Raw genomic sequence first — 16347 nt, forward strand, 5'->3', positions numbered from 1 at the left:
CTCCTGTATATAGTGATATATGTACAGCCGGTATAACCTGGGGATCTCCTGTATATAATGATATATGTACAGCCGGTATAACCTGGGGATCTCCTGTATATAATGATACATGTACAGCCGGTATAACCTGGGGATCTCCTGTATATAATGATACATGTACAGCTGGTATAACCTGGGGTTCTCCTGTATATAGTGATATATGTACAGCCGGTATAACCTGGGGATCTCCTGTATATAATGATATATGTACAGCTGGTATAACCTGGGGATCTTCTGTATATAATGATATATGTACAGCCGGTATAACCCGGGGATCTCCTGTATATAATGATATATGTACAGCTGGTATAACCTGGGGATCTCCTGTATATAATGATATGTGTACAGCTGGTATAACCTGGGGATCTCCTGTATATAAAGATATATGTACAGCCGGTATAACCTGGGGATCTCCTGTATATAGTGATATATGTACAGACGGTATAACCTGGGGATCTCCTGTATATAATGATATATGTACAGCTGGTATAACCTGGGGATCTCCTGTATATAATGATATATGTACAGCCGGTATAACCTGGGGATCTCCTGTATATAGTGATATATGTACAGCTGGTATAACCTGGGGATCTCCTGTATATAATGATATATGTACAGCCGGTATAACCTGGGGATCTCCTGTATATAATGATATATGTACAGCTGGTATAACCTGGGGATCTCCTGTATATAATGATACATGTACAGCTGGTATAACCTGGGGTTCTCCTGTATATAGTGATATATGTACAGCCGGTATAACCTGGGGATCTCCTGTATATAATGATATATGTACAGCTGGTATAACCTGGGGATCTTCTGTATATAATGATATATGTACAGCCGGTATAACCCGGGGATCTCCTGTATATAATGATATATGTACAGCTGGTATAACCTGGGGATCTCCTGTATATAATGATATGTGTACAGCTGGTATAACCTGGGGATCTCCTGTATATAAAGATATATGTACAGCCGGTATAACCTGGGGATCTCCTGTATATAGTGATATATGTACAGACGGTATAACCTGGGGATCTCCTGTATATAATGATATATGTACAGCTGGTATAACCTGGGGATCTCCTGTATATAATGATATATGTACAGCCGGTATAACCTGGGGATCTCCTGTATATAGTGATATATGTACAGCCGGTATAACCTGGGGATCTCCTGTATATAATGATATATGTACAGCCGCTATAACCTGGGGATCTCCTGTATATAATGATATATGTACAGCCGGTATAACCTGGGGATCTCCTGTATATAATGATATATGTACAGTTGGTATAACCTGGGGATCTCCTGTATATAATTATATATGTACAGCCGGTATAACCTGGGGATCTCCTGTATATAATGATATATGTACAGCTGGTATAACCTGGGGATCTCCTGTATATAATGATATATGTTCAGCTGGTATAACCTGGGGTTCTCCTGTATATAATGATATATATACAGCCGGTATAACCTGGGGATCTCCTGTATATAATGATATATGTACAGCCGGTATAACCTGGGGATCTCCTGTATATAATGATATATGTACAGTCGGTATAACCCGGGGATCTCCTGTATATAATGATATATGTACAGCTGGTATAACCTGGGGATCTCCTGTATATAGTGATATATGTACAGCTGGTATAACCTGGGGGTCTCCTGTATATAATGATATATGTACAGCTGGTATAACCTGGGGATCTCCTGTATATAATGATATATTACAGCCGGTATAACCTGGGGATCTCCTGTATATAATGATATATGTACAGCCAGTATAACCTGGGGATCTCCTGTATATAATGATATATGTACAGCCGGTATAACCTGGGGGTCTCCCGTATATAATGATATGTGTACAGCCGGTATAACCTGGGGATCTCCTGTATATAATGATATATGTACAGCTGGTATAACCTGGGGATCTCCTGTATATAATGATATATGTACAGCCGGTATAACCTGGGGATCTCCTGTATATAATGATATATGTACAGCCGGTATAACCTGGGGATCTCCTGTATATAGTGATATATGTACAGCCGGTATAACCTGGGGATCTCCTGTATATAATGATATATGTACAGCCGGTATAACCTGGGGATCTCCAGTATATAATGATATATGTACAGCTGGTATAACCTGGGGATCTCCTGTATATAATGATATATGTACAGCCGGTATAACCTGGGATCTCCTGTATATAATGATATATGTACAGCTGGTATAACCTGGGGACCTCCTGTATATAGTGATATATGTACAGCCGGTATAACCTGGGGATCTCCTGTATATAATGATATATGTACAGCCGGTATAACCTGGGGATCTCCAGTATATAATGATATATGTACAGCTGGTATAACCTGGGGATCTCCTGTATATAATGATATATGTACAGCCGGTATAACCTGGGGATCTCCTGTATATAATGATATATGTACAGCTGGTATAACCTGGGGATCTCCTGTATATAATGATATATGTACAGCCGGTATAACCTGGGGATCTCCTGTATATAATGATATATGTACAGCCGGTATAACCTGGGGATCTCCTGTATATAATGATATATGTACAGCCGGTATAACCTGGGGATCTCCTGTATATAATGATATATGTACAGCTGGCATAACCTGGGGATCTCCTGTATATAATGATATATGTACAGCCGGTATAACCTGGGGATCTCCTGTATATAATGATATATGTACAGCTGGTATAACCTGGGGATCTCCTGTATATAATGATATATGTACAGCCGGTATAACCTGGGGATCTCCTGTATATAATGATATATGTACAGCCGGTATAACCTGGGGATCTCCTGTATATAATGATATATGTACAGCCGGTATAACCTGGGGATCTCCTGTATATAATGATATATGTACAGCTGGTATAACCTGGGGATCTCCTGTATATAATGATATATGTACAGCCGGTATAACCTGGGGATCTCCTGTATATAATGATATATGTACAGCTGGTATAACCTGGGGATCTCCTGTATATAATGATATATGTACAGCCGGTATAACCTGGGGATCTCCTGTATATAATGATATATGTACAGCTGGTATAACCTGGGGATCTCCTGTATATAATGATATATGTACAGCCGGTATAACCCGGGGATCTCCTGTATATAATGATATATGTACAGCCAGTATAACCTGGGGATCTCCTGTATATAATGATATATGTACAGCCGGTATAACCTGGGGATCTCCTGTATATAATGATATATGTACAGCCGGTATAACCTGGGGATCTCCTGTATATAATGATATATGTACAGCTGGTATAACCTGGGGATCTCCTGTATATAATGATATATGTACAGCCGGTATAACCTGGGGATCTCCTGTATATAATGATATATGTACAGCTGGTATAACCTGGGGATCTCCTGTATATAATGATATATGTACAGCCGGTATAACCTGGGGATCTCCTGTATATAATGATATATGTACAGCCGGTATAACCTGGGATCTCCTGTATATAATGACTGGAATAAGATTTACATCCTTGGAATCCAACAATAAAACACTGTAATAAAAAGAAATCTCCTATCGTACGTAAGTTTATTTTAGGCAACATAGTAAGTAGAGGACTTGTTTTTTGCAATCATGTAACTGCATATATTAAACACAAAAAGAATGTATACAATGTAATGGGGACCTCTGGCTGCTAGTGCCACATCAGGACCCGCGATTGTGGCTCTGGCCGGTGAGATACCTAGAGGCGGAGCACAGTTTGGGATTGGGTAAGGGGAGTAACGTTTTGTTACATTAATGCCCCCATGTGGAACCTCTTCTACAATAATTTGAAGCTGTCGGAGAATGTCTTTGAAAGAAATGTGATACCTTGTACCTGTAGTGCAGGATCCACAAAGCCGGGTGGCTGACAATGCTGTGTTTGAAGGTCTCACCACAATTTCTAGACCACAGAAGCCACAGACCATCAGATCCCCATCATGACCGTCCATAAATTCATCCACCTTGGGTCCATACAAATTTTTTTCTCCATCCTAGTGTCTTCTCCTCAGATGTTTGTCCTCCTAAGCCTAAGCAGCTACTGGTCCTATCACCGATTATACCGATTATAAGTCACCACCATCTGGGAGATCTCATTTATAAAGCAAGAACAATAGAAAGAAAGCAACACTGTGCGGCACCTGATGAGAAAAAGAATTCCTGGTAATTAATTGCTGCTTGTAGAACATCTGAAGGCAATTATTTGGCCATGACTTCCAGTTGAGGACAATAAGCAACAGGAAATTTTACTTCAAGAAAGTTGGAAGTTTCGCTCTAAAAATACTTCTATTTGTGCCCCTTTATCCAGTTGACCTGTGGATATCTTTGTGGCTCCTTCTACTCCTAAAATGTTGGAGAACGTGACAATAGATAGATAGATAGATGACTAGTAACAGGTCCCAAAGCCGTGTAGAAGCTAAATCTGGGTTGGGTTTCAGGGATAAGAAAGAACCCGAGCAGCCATGACGAATTCAGCTTAGAAATTGGGTCAGATAACATCCTACAAAGAATACTCGTAAGTAGAGATTCCCTGATTAATACCCATATAATGTAAAAGGACTTGCTGCTACATTGACTCTTTGCTTGGAGAAGGTGAGACTTATACTGATTCATCCGAATCATAGAGGAGAAAAAAAAAGTCAACTCGGGTTCTTGTAATGCAAAAGGGTTTTCATTGAATAGACTTAGGATTGTCTAAGTAGTCCCCTGGTTTACACCCTTCAACCCACATCCCTTCATAGGTCAGTCACTACCAATAGATGTAGTATATATTCAAGGTGGATCAAGAGACATCGGTGCATGGCTCCCGAGGGACTGGTCAGTGGACAATCCTAGGTCAGGAAGGACAGAGCTTGTTGGTAATTGTATACTAGCCCTTTAAGAGTCAGTCCGGGCACCTGTACTGTGTTACAACACGTTTAGCATCTACCTCTAATACACACTGTATTGTTTGAGACTTAACGCTGTATGATCAAAGCTTCATTGTTCATTGTCTCACTAAGCATCTGTTAGGGTTATATAAACACTGCTCCATATATTACCTGGCTGCTGATTTTTATACGGTCAACGTCATCCATGTTGTTTTTACAAAGTGTAAATATGTCACGTTCTACCATAACCATCAACTTCAAGAGACCTGAGACTCAGACAAAGGTGAACATCCTCTGGAGCGACTCGTCTACTCACTTGGTGTTGATAGCTGCCGGATCATGTAAAGGGGCTTCAAGAAATTTCATGTTTTGCTTACAAAATTTTTCTTTATTGAATAAAAAATATTTACAGTTAATGGTCCTTCTTCAATTATTCTACAAATAAATTATCATTGGATAAATTACAAATTTGACCACGAGCCCTCCATGGTCTTCTCTTATTCAGGTCACCTACACTTGGCCAAGAGATATATCTTAAGATAGTTACCCTGGTCTATCCTGGTCCAAAAAGATGTTCTGGTTTACAATATTTTTCCTGGATGAGAAACTCTTTCATACCAGAGATATTCCCTGGTCTTAATAACCTTCCATGATGCAAGGAACCTAAGCCAAAAAGCATAGCCTAGTATACAATATGCCCCGTGGGTTCTGGTGGATTCCCCTGGTCCAAGTCACATTCCTTAAAACCAACTCTGAGCCAAGAAGCTGTTCCCGATACATGTGCCACTCCCCGGTCTGAATGTCTTTCACTGATCCAACAATCCTACTTCCATAAAATGTTCCCTAATCTAAGGGGCAACTCCTCTTATATTGCCCAAGACATCCCTACACCAGGGTATTCCTGCGTGACCCAAGAAACCTAGGTTGTTTTGAAAAGCATTTCCTAAACTAAAAGTTATTGGGGCTCATTTACTAAGGGGCTGAATTGGCGGGTTTCCAGAATATTACCGATTTGCACCGTTTTTCCCTGAATTGCCCCAGGTTTGTGGCGCACGCGATCGGATTGTGTCGCATCGGCGCCAGCTTGCATGTGACGGAAATCGGGGAGCAGAAAACTCGATGGATTCGGAAAAACCCCGGAAATTAAAAAAGAATTTGTGTCTTACACTTACATGCACTGGGAAGAAGAAGGTGAACTCCGGCGGACCTCAACATAGCAGCGTCACCTGGCGGACATGGGGTGCATGGACCTTAGTGAATCCCGGCAGAACCCGAATCCTCGTCGGAGAACGCGCCGCTGGATCGCGACTGGACCGGGTAAGTAAATGAGCCCCATTCTGTGATCGGAAAAGTCCATCCTAATTTTGCCTGGTTTGAGTGCCATTTGCTAATCCAAGAAAACCTGCTCCACGCCCCAGTAGCCTCTTTGATCCTCCTACCAGTTATCTTCAGCGCCCACCTACAAAGAGCTGCACGCACTCATCCGTGAAGCTGGAACCCTGTGCATGCGCAGTAGCTCCGGCTTTGGAGCCGAGATCCCGCAGCCGCTGGCCTGTGTCCTGCACATGCGCAGAACTCCGTCTTCGCGGACGGGTGCTGAAGATATCTGGTAGTAGGATCAAAGAGGCTACTGGGGCGTGGAGTAGCAGCGCCGTGTAGCCTCATCTCTGGCTACTCCACGCCCCAGTAGCCTCTTTTAAAAGGGCTATCCTTACATTTGTTAGAGGCACCTACCATCGGATCTTCCTTAATAGGTAGATCCGTGGTGGTAGGTTTCCTTTACATCATCTTATCTCATCCAAGAAGTTTATTCCAATCCAAGGTGTCTGACTTTTCTAGTCTAAGAGCCATTAGCTGGTCCAAAAAAGCTAATGATAGAAGTGATAGAAGCCGTAGTTAGACATGGTAGCATCCCTTGATAAAAAGTGACCCTCACTAATTCATAAATCCATCTATGGTCCAAGAAATCTTTTCTCATCTAGAAGACATTTCCTGGTCCAAGGGACCTTTCCTTGTCTGTGAGACCTACTCTGGCCCAGGAAGCCTTCTCCATTCTAGAAGACATGTCAAGGAGCCCTTTCCTCATCCATGAAATCTTGCTATGATCCAAAAGGTCTTCCACCAAACCAAACGTTCAGTGAAGCAAGGTACCCTAAATGAACCACGAAACTTACTTTGGTCAAATAAGTCTTCCCTAATGTAGGAAATATTTCCTGGTTCAAAATATTTCTTCTGATTAGAGAAACCAAGTGTCATTCTCAGAGCCACTTACCTAGGTCCTTCATATCATCCCTTGTCTAAAACATCATGTGGTTAAAGAAGTCTTCCATGCTCTTGGAGACCCCTTTCATCCAGGAGGCCTTCTCTGATTTTGGACACTTACCAAGGTCTCAATCAAAAACATCATAATAGTTTGTGCAAAAAATGTTACAAAAACATATATACAGGACGGCCTTTACTCTCTTGTTGTGCCGTTAACAAGCAAAGGTGAAGGTCAGGCTCATTATACTTGCAAATGTATATCCCGGAGGATGCACAGCCGCCGTAGCCGATGCCACCGTCATGTCCCAAGCATCCACAAAACCAACATTGATCCCCTGAAATACCTCCCTGAGGACTAGATACTGAGTGTAGCCATGGAAGTCCCCTCGCTTTTCCACCGCGGCAGTGATCTCCCTGGTGTTCTCAGTTTTTATGATGACCTTGGTGTCCGGACTTCTGAGGAGCAATCTTTCCACAGCTCTGCGGATGTTAATCGCTCGTTGAATGAAAATTTTGAGAGGGAACTGTCTAAAGTGTTGTCCCATGGTGACGACAATAATGGTGTCCTTCCCCCCAGCGTGCCGGTCGATTTGTTGGCTGGTGTACAGGTCTTCCTTGAAGTAGTAAAATGAGGCATGATCCAGGGGGAATCCATGCCTCTTGTAGGACACATATATATCCTTCTCCATATTCATCGCTTCCAGTGTCAACGCCCAAGAAGTCCATCCTCTCAAGTGGTACCGGAAGTACTTCACGACTGGTGGGACAAACATCTCAGTCATGATCATATTATAATCTAGCAACACAACCCTGTCCGTATGAGAACAACTTATAGCATCCTATGTTCTGGTGGGTCTAGTCTGTCCATGTGGTCAACCATCTAGACCAGTGGTGGCGAACCATTTAGACACCGAGTGACCAAACTACAACCAAAGCCCACTTATTTTTCGCAAAGTGCCAAAGCAACAATTCAAGCAGTGACTTGTCACAGGTTTAAATTGTATAGGCACCTGAGGACACCAATACAGTAGAAAGGAGAAGAAGTTTGGATTATCATTGTAGCTTCCCTCTAAGGTCCTGGGCTGCCTGGGACTGCAAGAGGCCTTAAGTCCTCTCTGGCAAACTCTACCCTGGGGTGATGGCAAGGGTGGCCATACAGAGGGCTCTGAGTGCCACCTCTGGCACCCGTGCCATAGGTTCGCCACCACTGATCAAGACAATTCTCTGTCTGATCAGGTCAGTGGAGAGATTTGTGCTGCTGATGTATGGGTCACAAAGGACTGCCCAGACTGGAGACCAATGTGACAAAGCGGACATAGAGGAGTATTGTCTGGACATAGGTTTTCAGCTCTGATTGTACAGGTCCATTCACATTTGCATCAAAAATGTAAAATGCCCCCCTCAGTGGCCCCTACACTGTATAATACCCTATTTTTGTGGCTGCTACACTGTATAATGCTCCCCTTAGTGGCCCCTACACTGTATAATACCCTATTTTTGTGGCTGCTCACACTGTATAATGCGCTCCTTAGTGGCCCCTACACTGTATAATACCCTATTTTTGTGGCTGCTCACACTGTATAATGCGCCCCTTAGTGGACCCTACACTGTATAATGACCCCCTTAGTGGCCCCACTTTTTTATGATTTTTTTTTTATTATTAGCAAAACCACTCGGGTCAGGGATTGAACAAGATATGTTTCTGCATCAGTGTCGCTACAGCACTCTCAAGGTATGTTTGGTTCACAATGCATAAAACCAAATGGTAGATTTCCTTTAACTCTATCTGCATCCAGATAGAGTTAAACTTAATAGAAGCTAAACTTAATTAGAATGTACTAATTGGCTGACAGCAAGCAGTGGTCTTGAAAATGGGAAGGATTTAAAACAGGCATGGAGTGTAATAAGCCTTACTCTGTATCCCCTCGGTGAAGTGCATCATGAACTGGCGTAACGTGGAGTCTCCGATGAGGTAGAGCTTCTTCCCCTGCAGACATCGCATGAAGTCCCCCCCAGTCTTGTAGGAAGTCATGTTACAGTATGTGGGGTTCCAGGTGTAGTTGTAGAAGTATCCGCTCGGGAAGGGGGACCCCATCCCTGTCTTACACTTCGGCTTTGGCTCCTCTGTTGAGGCTGGAGGAGATCCAATAATTGGTAATACATTATATCATATTTATACTCTAGTTCTATCCAAAGCTGCATCCAAAGTTCTACTGGTTTCCTATAAAATCTCAGAATCTACTGAATGACGAGTGGGATGGAATTGGGTGATGGATATTTTTCCCAATTTTTGCCAAAAATAATACACTGGATGTGAGATCTAACCCCATTATTGAAACACTGAATTGTGAAAGCAGCTCTGGATGTGACTAGAGTATGAGACATGATATGATTTAGCTGTACACAGCTCATGGTCAGTGTGTGGTGCTGCTGCTTTATGTCAGATCATGTCACTTATTCCAGTCACACATAGAGCTGCATTCAGAATTCTTTAACTCTGTTTACATCTCTGGCCCATAAGGAGCGGATTCTAATTTACGGAAATGTCCACTTACCTCTGCACCGGGTCACTGTGATAGTCGGAATGTTCCCTGCGATCTCTACAGCGATGTTTGACCTTTAACATAGGAAAAATCTGAATTGTCCACATAATGCACTGACAATATGCAAATAGGGGAAATTAAAGGGATTCTCCACTGCGCACTAAAGATATTTGGTAATTAACCTCCAACAATCACCTGAAATATATGAAAGAACCCGGCAGCAGGTGATAAGTTATCATACAGCGCCACCACGAGACAATGTAACCTTGTAAGGACACACAACTCTTTTTCATCTTAAAGGAAATCTACCACCAGGATGAAGGATTGTAAACCAAGCACACTGACATACTGGTGTGTGCCTCCTCTGGCAGGAGCCGCTCTTCTTTTAGCTTCATATGCTCTGTTTTTTTTTTTTAAAAAAAAGGCTTTTAAAATTCTGCAAATGAGTCTGTGGGGCCCCAGGCTTCATATGTGTTGGAGCCTGGATCCCCTTAGGCTCATTTGCATAATTTGAAATCCTTTTTTTTTCTTTAAAACCAGGGCACAAGAGGCTTAAAGAAGAGCAGATGCTGCCAGAAGATGCACACAATAGTATGTCAGTGTGCTTGGTTTACAATCCTTCATCCTGGTGGTAGATTTCCTTTAAAGGAAATCTACCACCAGGATAAAGGATAGTAAACCAAGCACACTCCTCTGGCAGGATCCGCTCCTCTTTTAGCTTCTTATGCCCTGTGGTTTTTTTTTTTTACAAAAAAAGGCTTTTAAAATTATGCAAATAAGCCTGAGGGGGCTCTCTCCTCCGTAGGTGTTAATGGGGTCTGGAGCCTCCCATGCTCATTTGCATAATCAGGTGGTTGTAGATATTAAAGATATCAGAAGATGCCATCATTTGAGGGCCATGTACCGGATCTTCTAGTGATCCGCACTATGGAGGAACCATGGTCCTCACCACACATACCCAAGATTCCTCAAACCCCTTGAGAACCCAGACTACCTTAGGATTCTGTAGAGTAATTAAGAGTTGGACCCTCACCACTGGTATCATCTAAACACGTACCTTTGAAATATTTGACTCTCCGATGGGGTGAGGTAGGAGGCAAGACGATCGTAGCCCCTCATCTCATTCAAACTCTCACACGTAAAATTTGGAGCCTTGTAGCAGTAGAAGACCTCCTCAGACGTTGCGTCCCGGTACTCACAGATCTCTTTCCCGTCTTCCTCTGTGAGTTTGAAGTTACAATTAGTCACAGCTACTGCGCCAAACTTTTCGAATTTTCCTTGAAAGCCAATAAATCCTTGACTCGAATGTCTGGACCTCCAGAGAGCAGCCACCCCTTCACTTGGGTAGAACAACAAGATGTTGACTTTGGCTTTGCCGGACCAGTACAACGGAAAGTGGACATGGTAAGAACCATTCATGAGGTCCTTCACAATTCCCGAGACTGAAGCTCCTAGTTCTCCAGAATAGAGTCTTGGTCTTATGAAGTCTCCTCCATAGGTCTTCTTCTTCCCCAAGTAATCGAACATATCAAGCTGTACCACAAGTTCTTCTCCAATGCAATAGGTCTTTCGGGCTTGGACAATGAAAGCCACGCTGTTCCGACCACTGGTGGTCTGGTTGAAGTGCATAAAGGTGCTGTTAGGGATGAGTTTTTGGATTTGGTCGAACATTGCGTCTACCTCCACCTGGAGCTTGGTCTTCGGTGGAGGACTTGGAGGAACTGATTCTCTCGTGGAAGGTTCTTCATGGTTGGTGGTTACGAGACAGGTATGTAGTAATTGTCTCACATAATTCTGAAATTCATACAAAGGAAGGAGGTTTTTCTAACGTGAATGTCAAAAAGTTGCCCACGTCCATAGTGGCCATTGTCGTCCTTACCTGGAAATCGAGCTGGTACCAGCCACAACTTATAAGGAATATGGCAATGAGGAGTATCAGGATGAAGGGTCTACTCATGGTGGTGAGCTCATACCAAAGGTCAACCTGCTGGATACAGATAAATAAATGTAAAGAATCCATCTGTCGGGGCTGAATATTGGGTTGTAGGTCATGACTATGGACCCATAAGCCTCACTTATGGGATCCTTAACCCTTTAACACCTGGAGGGAGCAATAATTCAGACGATAGTTTGAGGCTATAAAGAACTCTGCAGCTACAAGGGCTTCATTGTTCTCTTCTTGCTCCGTTCTCACTACATTCAGGAAGACGCCATTGGATGTAACTGGATTGTAATCACTTCTGACTGTGTGCAGTGGGTATATATCTAATATTATAGAGGTCTCTGCCATACACAGAGCTCAGCTGCTGTATCTAATCTGCCATTATAGTGCAGTTGTATCTAAGATACCATTATAGAGGCATGTATCATACATAGAGGGAGCTGCTGTATCTAATCTGCCGTTATAGTGCAGTTGTATCTAAGATACCATTATAGAGGCATCTATCATACATAGAGGGAGCTGCTGTATCTAATCTGCCGTTATAGTGCAGTTGTATCTAAGATACCATTATAGAGGCATCTATCATACATAGAGGGAGCTGCTGTATCTAATCTGCCGTTATAGTGCAGTTGTATCTAAGATACCATTATAGAGGCATGTATCATACATAAAGGGAGCTGCTGTATCTAATCTGCCGTTATAGTGCAGTTGTATCTAAGATACCATTATAGAGGCATGTATCATACATAAAGGGAGCTGCTGTATCTAATCTGCCGTTATAGTGCAGTTGTATCTAAGATACCATTATAGAGGCATCTATCATACATAGAGGGAGCTGCTGTATCTAATCTGCCGTTATAGTGCAGTTGTATCTAAGATACCATTATAGAGGCATCTATCATACATAGAGGGAGCTGCTGTATCTAAGCTGCATTAAATAGGCATCCACCTTACTTAGAGACGAGCTGCTGTATGTAAGCTCCCATAACAGAAGTATCTAGTATGCATATAACTGAGCTGCTGTATCTAAGCTGCTATTGTAGAGGTATCGGCTCTAGTGGTGCAGCTACACACATATGTATACAGTGGAGGAAGTGCAATGACATATAGATTCAGTGTATATTCCCTTGTGGTCTCCTTATCATACTCCACTTCTATTGTTAGTTCCTACATACGCAGTGTGGTTGGCTTGGATAAACACAAAACCTATCTAAAGAAAAAACATTCCAACCAAAACCATGCAAAATACAGATATATCTTTATTGGCTAATCAAATGATACACAATTTAAAAACAGAAAGACAAGCTGGTCATATAAAAGGGAAGCGAGGACACTACACAAAGTCAAACGAATATTGCAGGGTGATGTATGGGAATGGGTGCTACCCTCCAAAGAGAGGTGTGCCCAGAGAGATATACTGTGGATCCGAAAGGGGAAGTAACTCTCAGATAACCTGGAATCAGTATACAATATTTAAAGTGCATAGTGCCCGTACATCAAATGGGCATATCTTGCTCTAAAAGCACATAAATTCGTTATAGCCTATCGTAAAAGCATGGCTATCGTAAAACAGCCATATTGCACATACCCATTGTGACTAGTTCACCTGCCGTCTGACACAGAAGCCCGGACGCGCGTTTCGGCGCTAGCCTTCGTCTGGGGGTAATGTGTAACTGAGACACCTGGGTTTTTAAATGAGCAGTGACCAATAATGAAGGAGGGAAAACGCCTCTGTACCTGTCAGGTGGTGGGTATCATTTCCGGTCAGCGTTACTGAGCGCACGCCATCCAGGAGGGACACCCCCCCACACACCCGCATCCCGCCCGGAACACGTGACCCGCTACGTGATGGTGATGTCACGGCGGGGCACGTGATGCGAGTAGTGGATCAGGTGATCAGGGGGCGTGTCACCTGCCGAGCGCGTGCGCTGCTGATCGGAGCCTGACAGGTAAGGAGATCACTGAGGACCATTGTGGTGGGAGCGCTGTCTGTGGGAAACCGTATATATTTATGTAACAGGGAGGGAAAAAAGAAAAAGGAAACTGAAGCAGAAAATCTTAAAACGTGCTACACATATGAAAGAGGAATACATTGAAATTTGATCCAAAGTCAGCCACAAGCTCTCCTAATTTATAGGTATACATGGCATTTATAAAGTGCATACAGTGAATTATAGCATTTATAAAGTGCATACAGTGAATTATAGCATTTATAAAGTGCATACAGTGAATTATAGATTTATAAAGTGCATACAGTGAATTATAGCATTTATAAAGTGCATACAGTGAATTATAGATTTATAAAGTGCATACAGTGAATTATAGATTTATAAAGTGCATACAGTGAATTATAGCATTTATAAAGTGCATACAGTGAATTATAGCATTTATAAAGTGCATACAGTGAATTATAGATTTATAAAGTGCATACAGTGAATTATAGATTTATAAAGTGCATACAGTGAATTATAGCATTTATAAAGTGCATACAGTGAATTATAGATTTATAAAGTGCATACAGTGAATTATAGCATTTATAAAGTGCATACAGTGAATTATAGCATTTATAAAGTGCATACAGTGAATCTTGTGCTAAGAATTGATAATAATTGAAGGGTAACGACTATTAAATGACTACAAATCTGTTGTGAGGTGCTCACAACAGGTGATAATAACAATGAAATTGCTACTAAAAGAGTACATCTAAAAATTAAAACGTGCAAAAAATACGCAAAAACACAAACATATACATAAAAATTACGTGAAGTGATGTTGCATGTTGCATCCAGTCCCTATATGCCTAAAAGGTTATGGTAGATCGGCTGTATATATAGAGCAGATGTACTGTATCTAAGCTGCCATTATATAGGTATCCACCGTATATAGAGAGCAGATCTACTGTATCTAAGCTGCCATTATATAGGTATCCACCGTTCATATAGACAAGATCTACTGTATCTAAGCCGCCATTATAGAGGTAACCACTGTATATAGAGAGCAGATCTACTGTATCTAAGCCGCCATTATAGAGGTAACCACTGTATATAGAGAGCAGATCTACTGTATCTATGTTTTCATTATAGAGGAATCCACCGTACTTATAGAGCAGTTCTACTGTATCTAAGCTGTCATTATAGAGGTATCCACCATACTTATAGAGCTAATCTGCTGTATCTAAGCTGCCATTATAGAGGTATCCACCATACTTATAGAGCTAATCTGTTGTATCTAAGCTGCCATTATAGAGGTATTCCCATACATAGAGCTAATCTGTTGTATCTAAGCTTCCATTATAGAGGTATCCACCGTACTTATAGAGAAGATCTACTGTATCTAAGCTGCCATTATAGAGGTATCCACAGTACTTATAGAGAAGATCTACTGTATCTAAGCTGCCATTATATAGGTATTCCCATACATAGAGCTGAGCTGCTGTATCTAAGCTGCCCTTACATACAGTAGGTCTCCTCTTACATAGATCTCTGTGTGTTCTGTATATCGAAGGCTTCCCCTTCTGAAGCCTCTGCCCCCAGACCCAGACAATGTTGTGTTGAAGTTGAAGGACACCCCATGGACCTCACCTCACAATGTCAGCACCATAGACTGGATCCCAGGGATCACCGCTGGCTCCATAGCCGGATCCTTGTATGAACCTTACGGGAAGCCGGATCCTCCAGGTGATGGATCTTTGACCCCCTCCATGCTCAGGACTAAACCTATCACCCTAGAGTATGTGGCGTCACCCTCCTGTATTACTCCCCCTCCCCATAATAAAATATTCTGCACTAACAATCACCTTTATAACAGAACAGGTAAATTACCTGGTGGGGGGGGGGGAGGGGTGCGGCCGTGTATGACATTAACAATAATTGACTTTGAAGCTGAGGCGTAGCCTGTCCAATGGCTTCAGATGAGACCTTCATCCTCTGGTGTGCAGCTACCCATAGGAATAGTGACTGAAGCAGGGAGATCAGGATGAACTGTGCCGTAAACTGGGATGGTACCGTAAAGAATATTGCGCATAGGTAACGAATACGAGAGATCTCTGTAGCTGCAGTGTAACCTCTAGGGGATACGGCAGTGACAGTGTATCTAAGCAGCTTCTCTGACCCTGCAGCTATAGACACCTTCTTCTCAGCACAAGCGGATCTCTAACATCAGAATATGGGCCCATGTCTGGTCCATACCACCGTGCCGCTCCTACGTCTATATATACATACATAGTTAGGGTCCTGGGTTCAAGTCCCATCCAGGTCAACAGCTCTCCGTGTTTGCGTGGGTTTCCTCCGCAAACAATAATCTTTAAAAAAAAATGTATTTATTCATTTTTTTACTCGCAAAATGTTGAAAAAATTTACAAAAACTGTGATATTTGTGCTTCAAGATACATCACACATAAAAAAATATTCAATAAAGGCAATGAGCCCTGCTACATCTCTGTTCTCAGTCTCACAGATAGGTGTAGCTTGCAGCTGCTCTCTGCTCTCAGTGTCTCTGAGCTCCGTGCAGGGGGCGGGGCTACAGAAATCTCATCTCCACGGCTGTCACACACAAATCCAAGATGGCGTCCCCGACCCTAAGTCAAAAGTTACAAGGTCAGATCCGAAATTGTGTACAGCAGGACTGATAGAGAC

The 16347-nt window shown here is 42.4% G+C and overlaps 1 protein-coding gene across 2 annotated transcripts; it reads right to left on the reverse strand.

The window, feature by feature from the left end:
- Positions 1 to 5396: 5396 nt before the first annotated feature.
- Positions 5397 to 15429, reverse strand: LOC140076031 (NXPE family member 4-like). Of its 2 annotated transcripts, none has more exons than XM_072122559.1 (6): positions 15295 to 15429; positions 11651 to 11755; positions 10829 to 11565; positions 9784 to 9845; positions 9143 to 9361; positions 5397 to 7985 (listed from the first exon to the last, which is right to left on the reverse strand). In XM_072122559.1, the coding sequence occupies exons 2-6, from the start codon at positions 11726 to 11728 to the stop codon at positions 7441 to 7443; spliced, it is 1641 nt and encodes a 546-aa protein (XP_071978660.1). In that variant the 5' UTR covers positions 11729 to 11755; positions 15295 to 15429; the 3' UTR covers positions 5397 to 7440. The 2 variants fall into 2 exon arrangements, with proteins under 2 accessions (XP_071978660.1, XP_071978659.1); XM_072122558.1 differs by having other exon boundaries at positions 11651 to 11758; positions 15295 to 15391.
- Positions 15430 to 16347: the final 918 nt, after the last annotated feature.

The sequence above is a fragment of the Engystomops pustulosus genome, chromosome 8, assembly GCF_040894005.1.
Source record: "Engystomops pustulosus chromosome 8, aEngPut4.maternal, whole genome shotgun sequence".
In the NCBI taxonomy this organism is placed as follows: domain Eukaryota; kingdom Metazoa; phylum Chordata; class Amphibia; order Anura; family Leptodactylidae; genus Engystomops; species Engystomops pustulosus.

Bases quoted from the DNA above. Each gene is read 5' to 3' on its own strand.
- LOC140076031 (XM_072122559.1), bottom strand. From the start codon at position 11,728: ATGAGTAGACCCTTCATCCTGATACTCCTCATTGCCATATTCCTTATA. The intron at 9,362-9,783 runs GTAAGTGGACAT...GATCTCCTCCAG, and splicing joins CACAGTGACCCGGTGCAGAG to CCTCAACAGAGGAGCCAAAG. The intron at 7,986-9,142 runs GTAAGGCTTATT...TTGTCCCACCAG, and splicing joins CTTCACCGAGGGGATACAGA to TCGTGAAGTACTTCCGGTAC.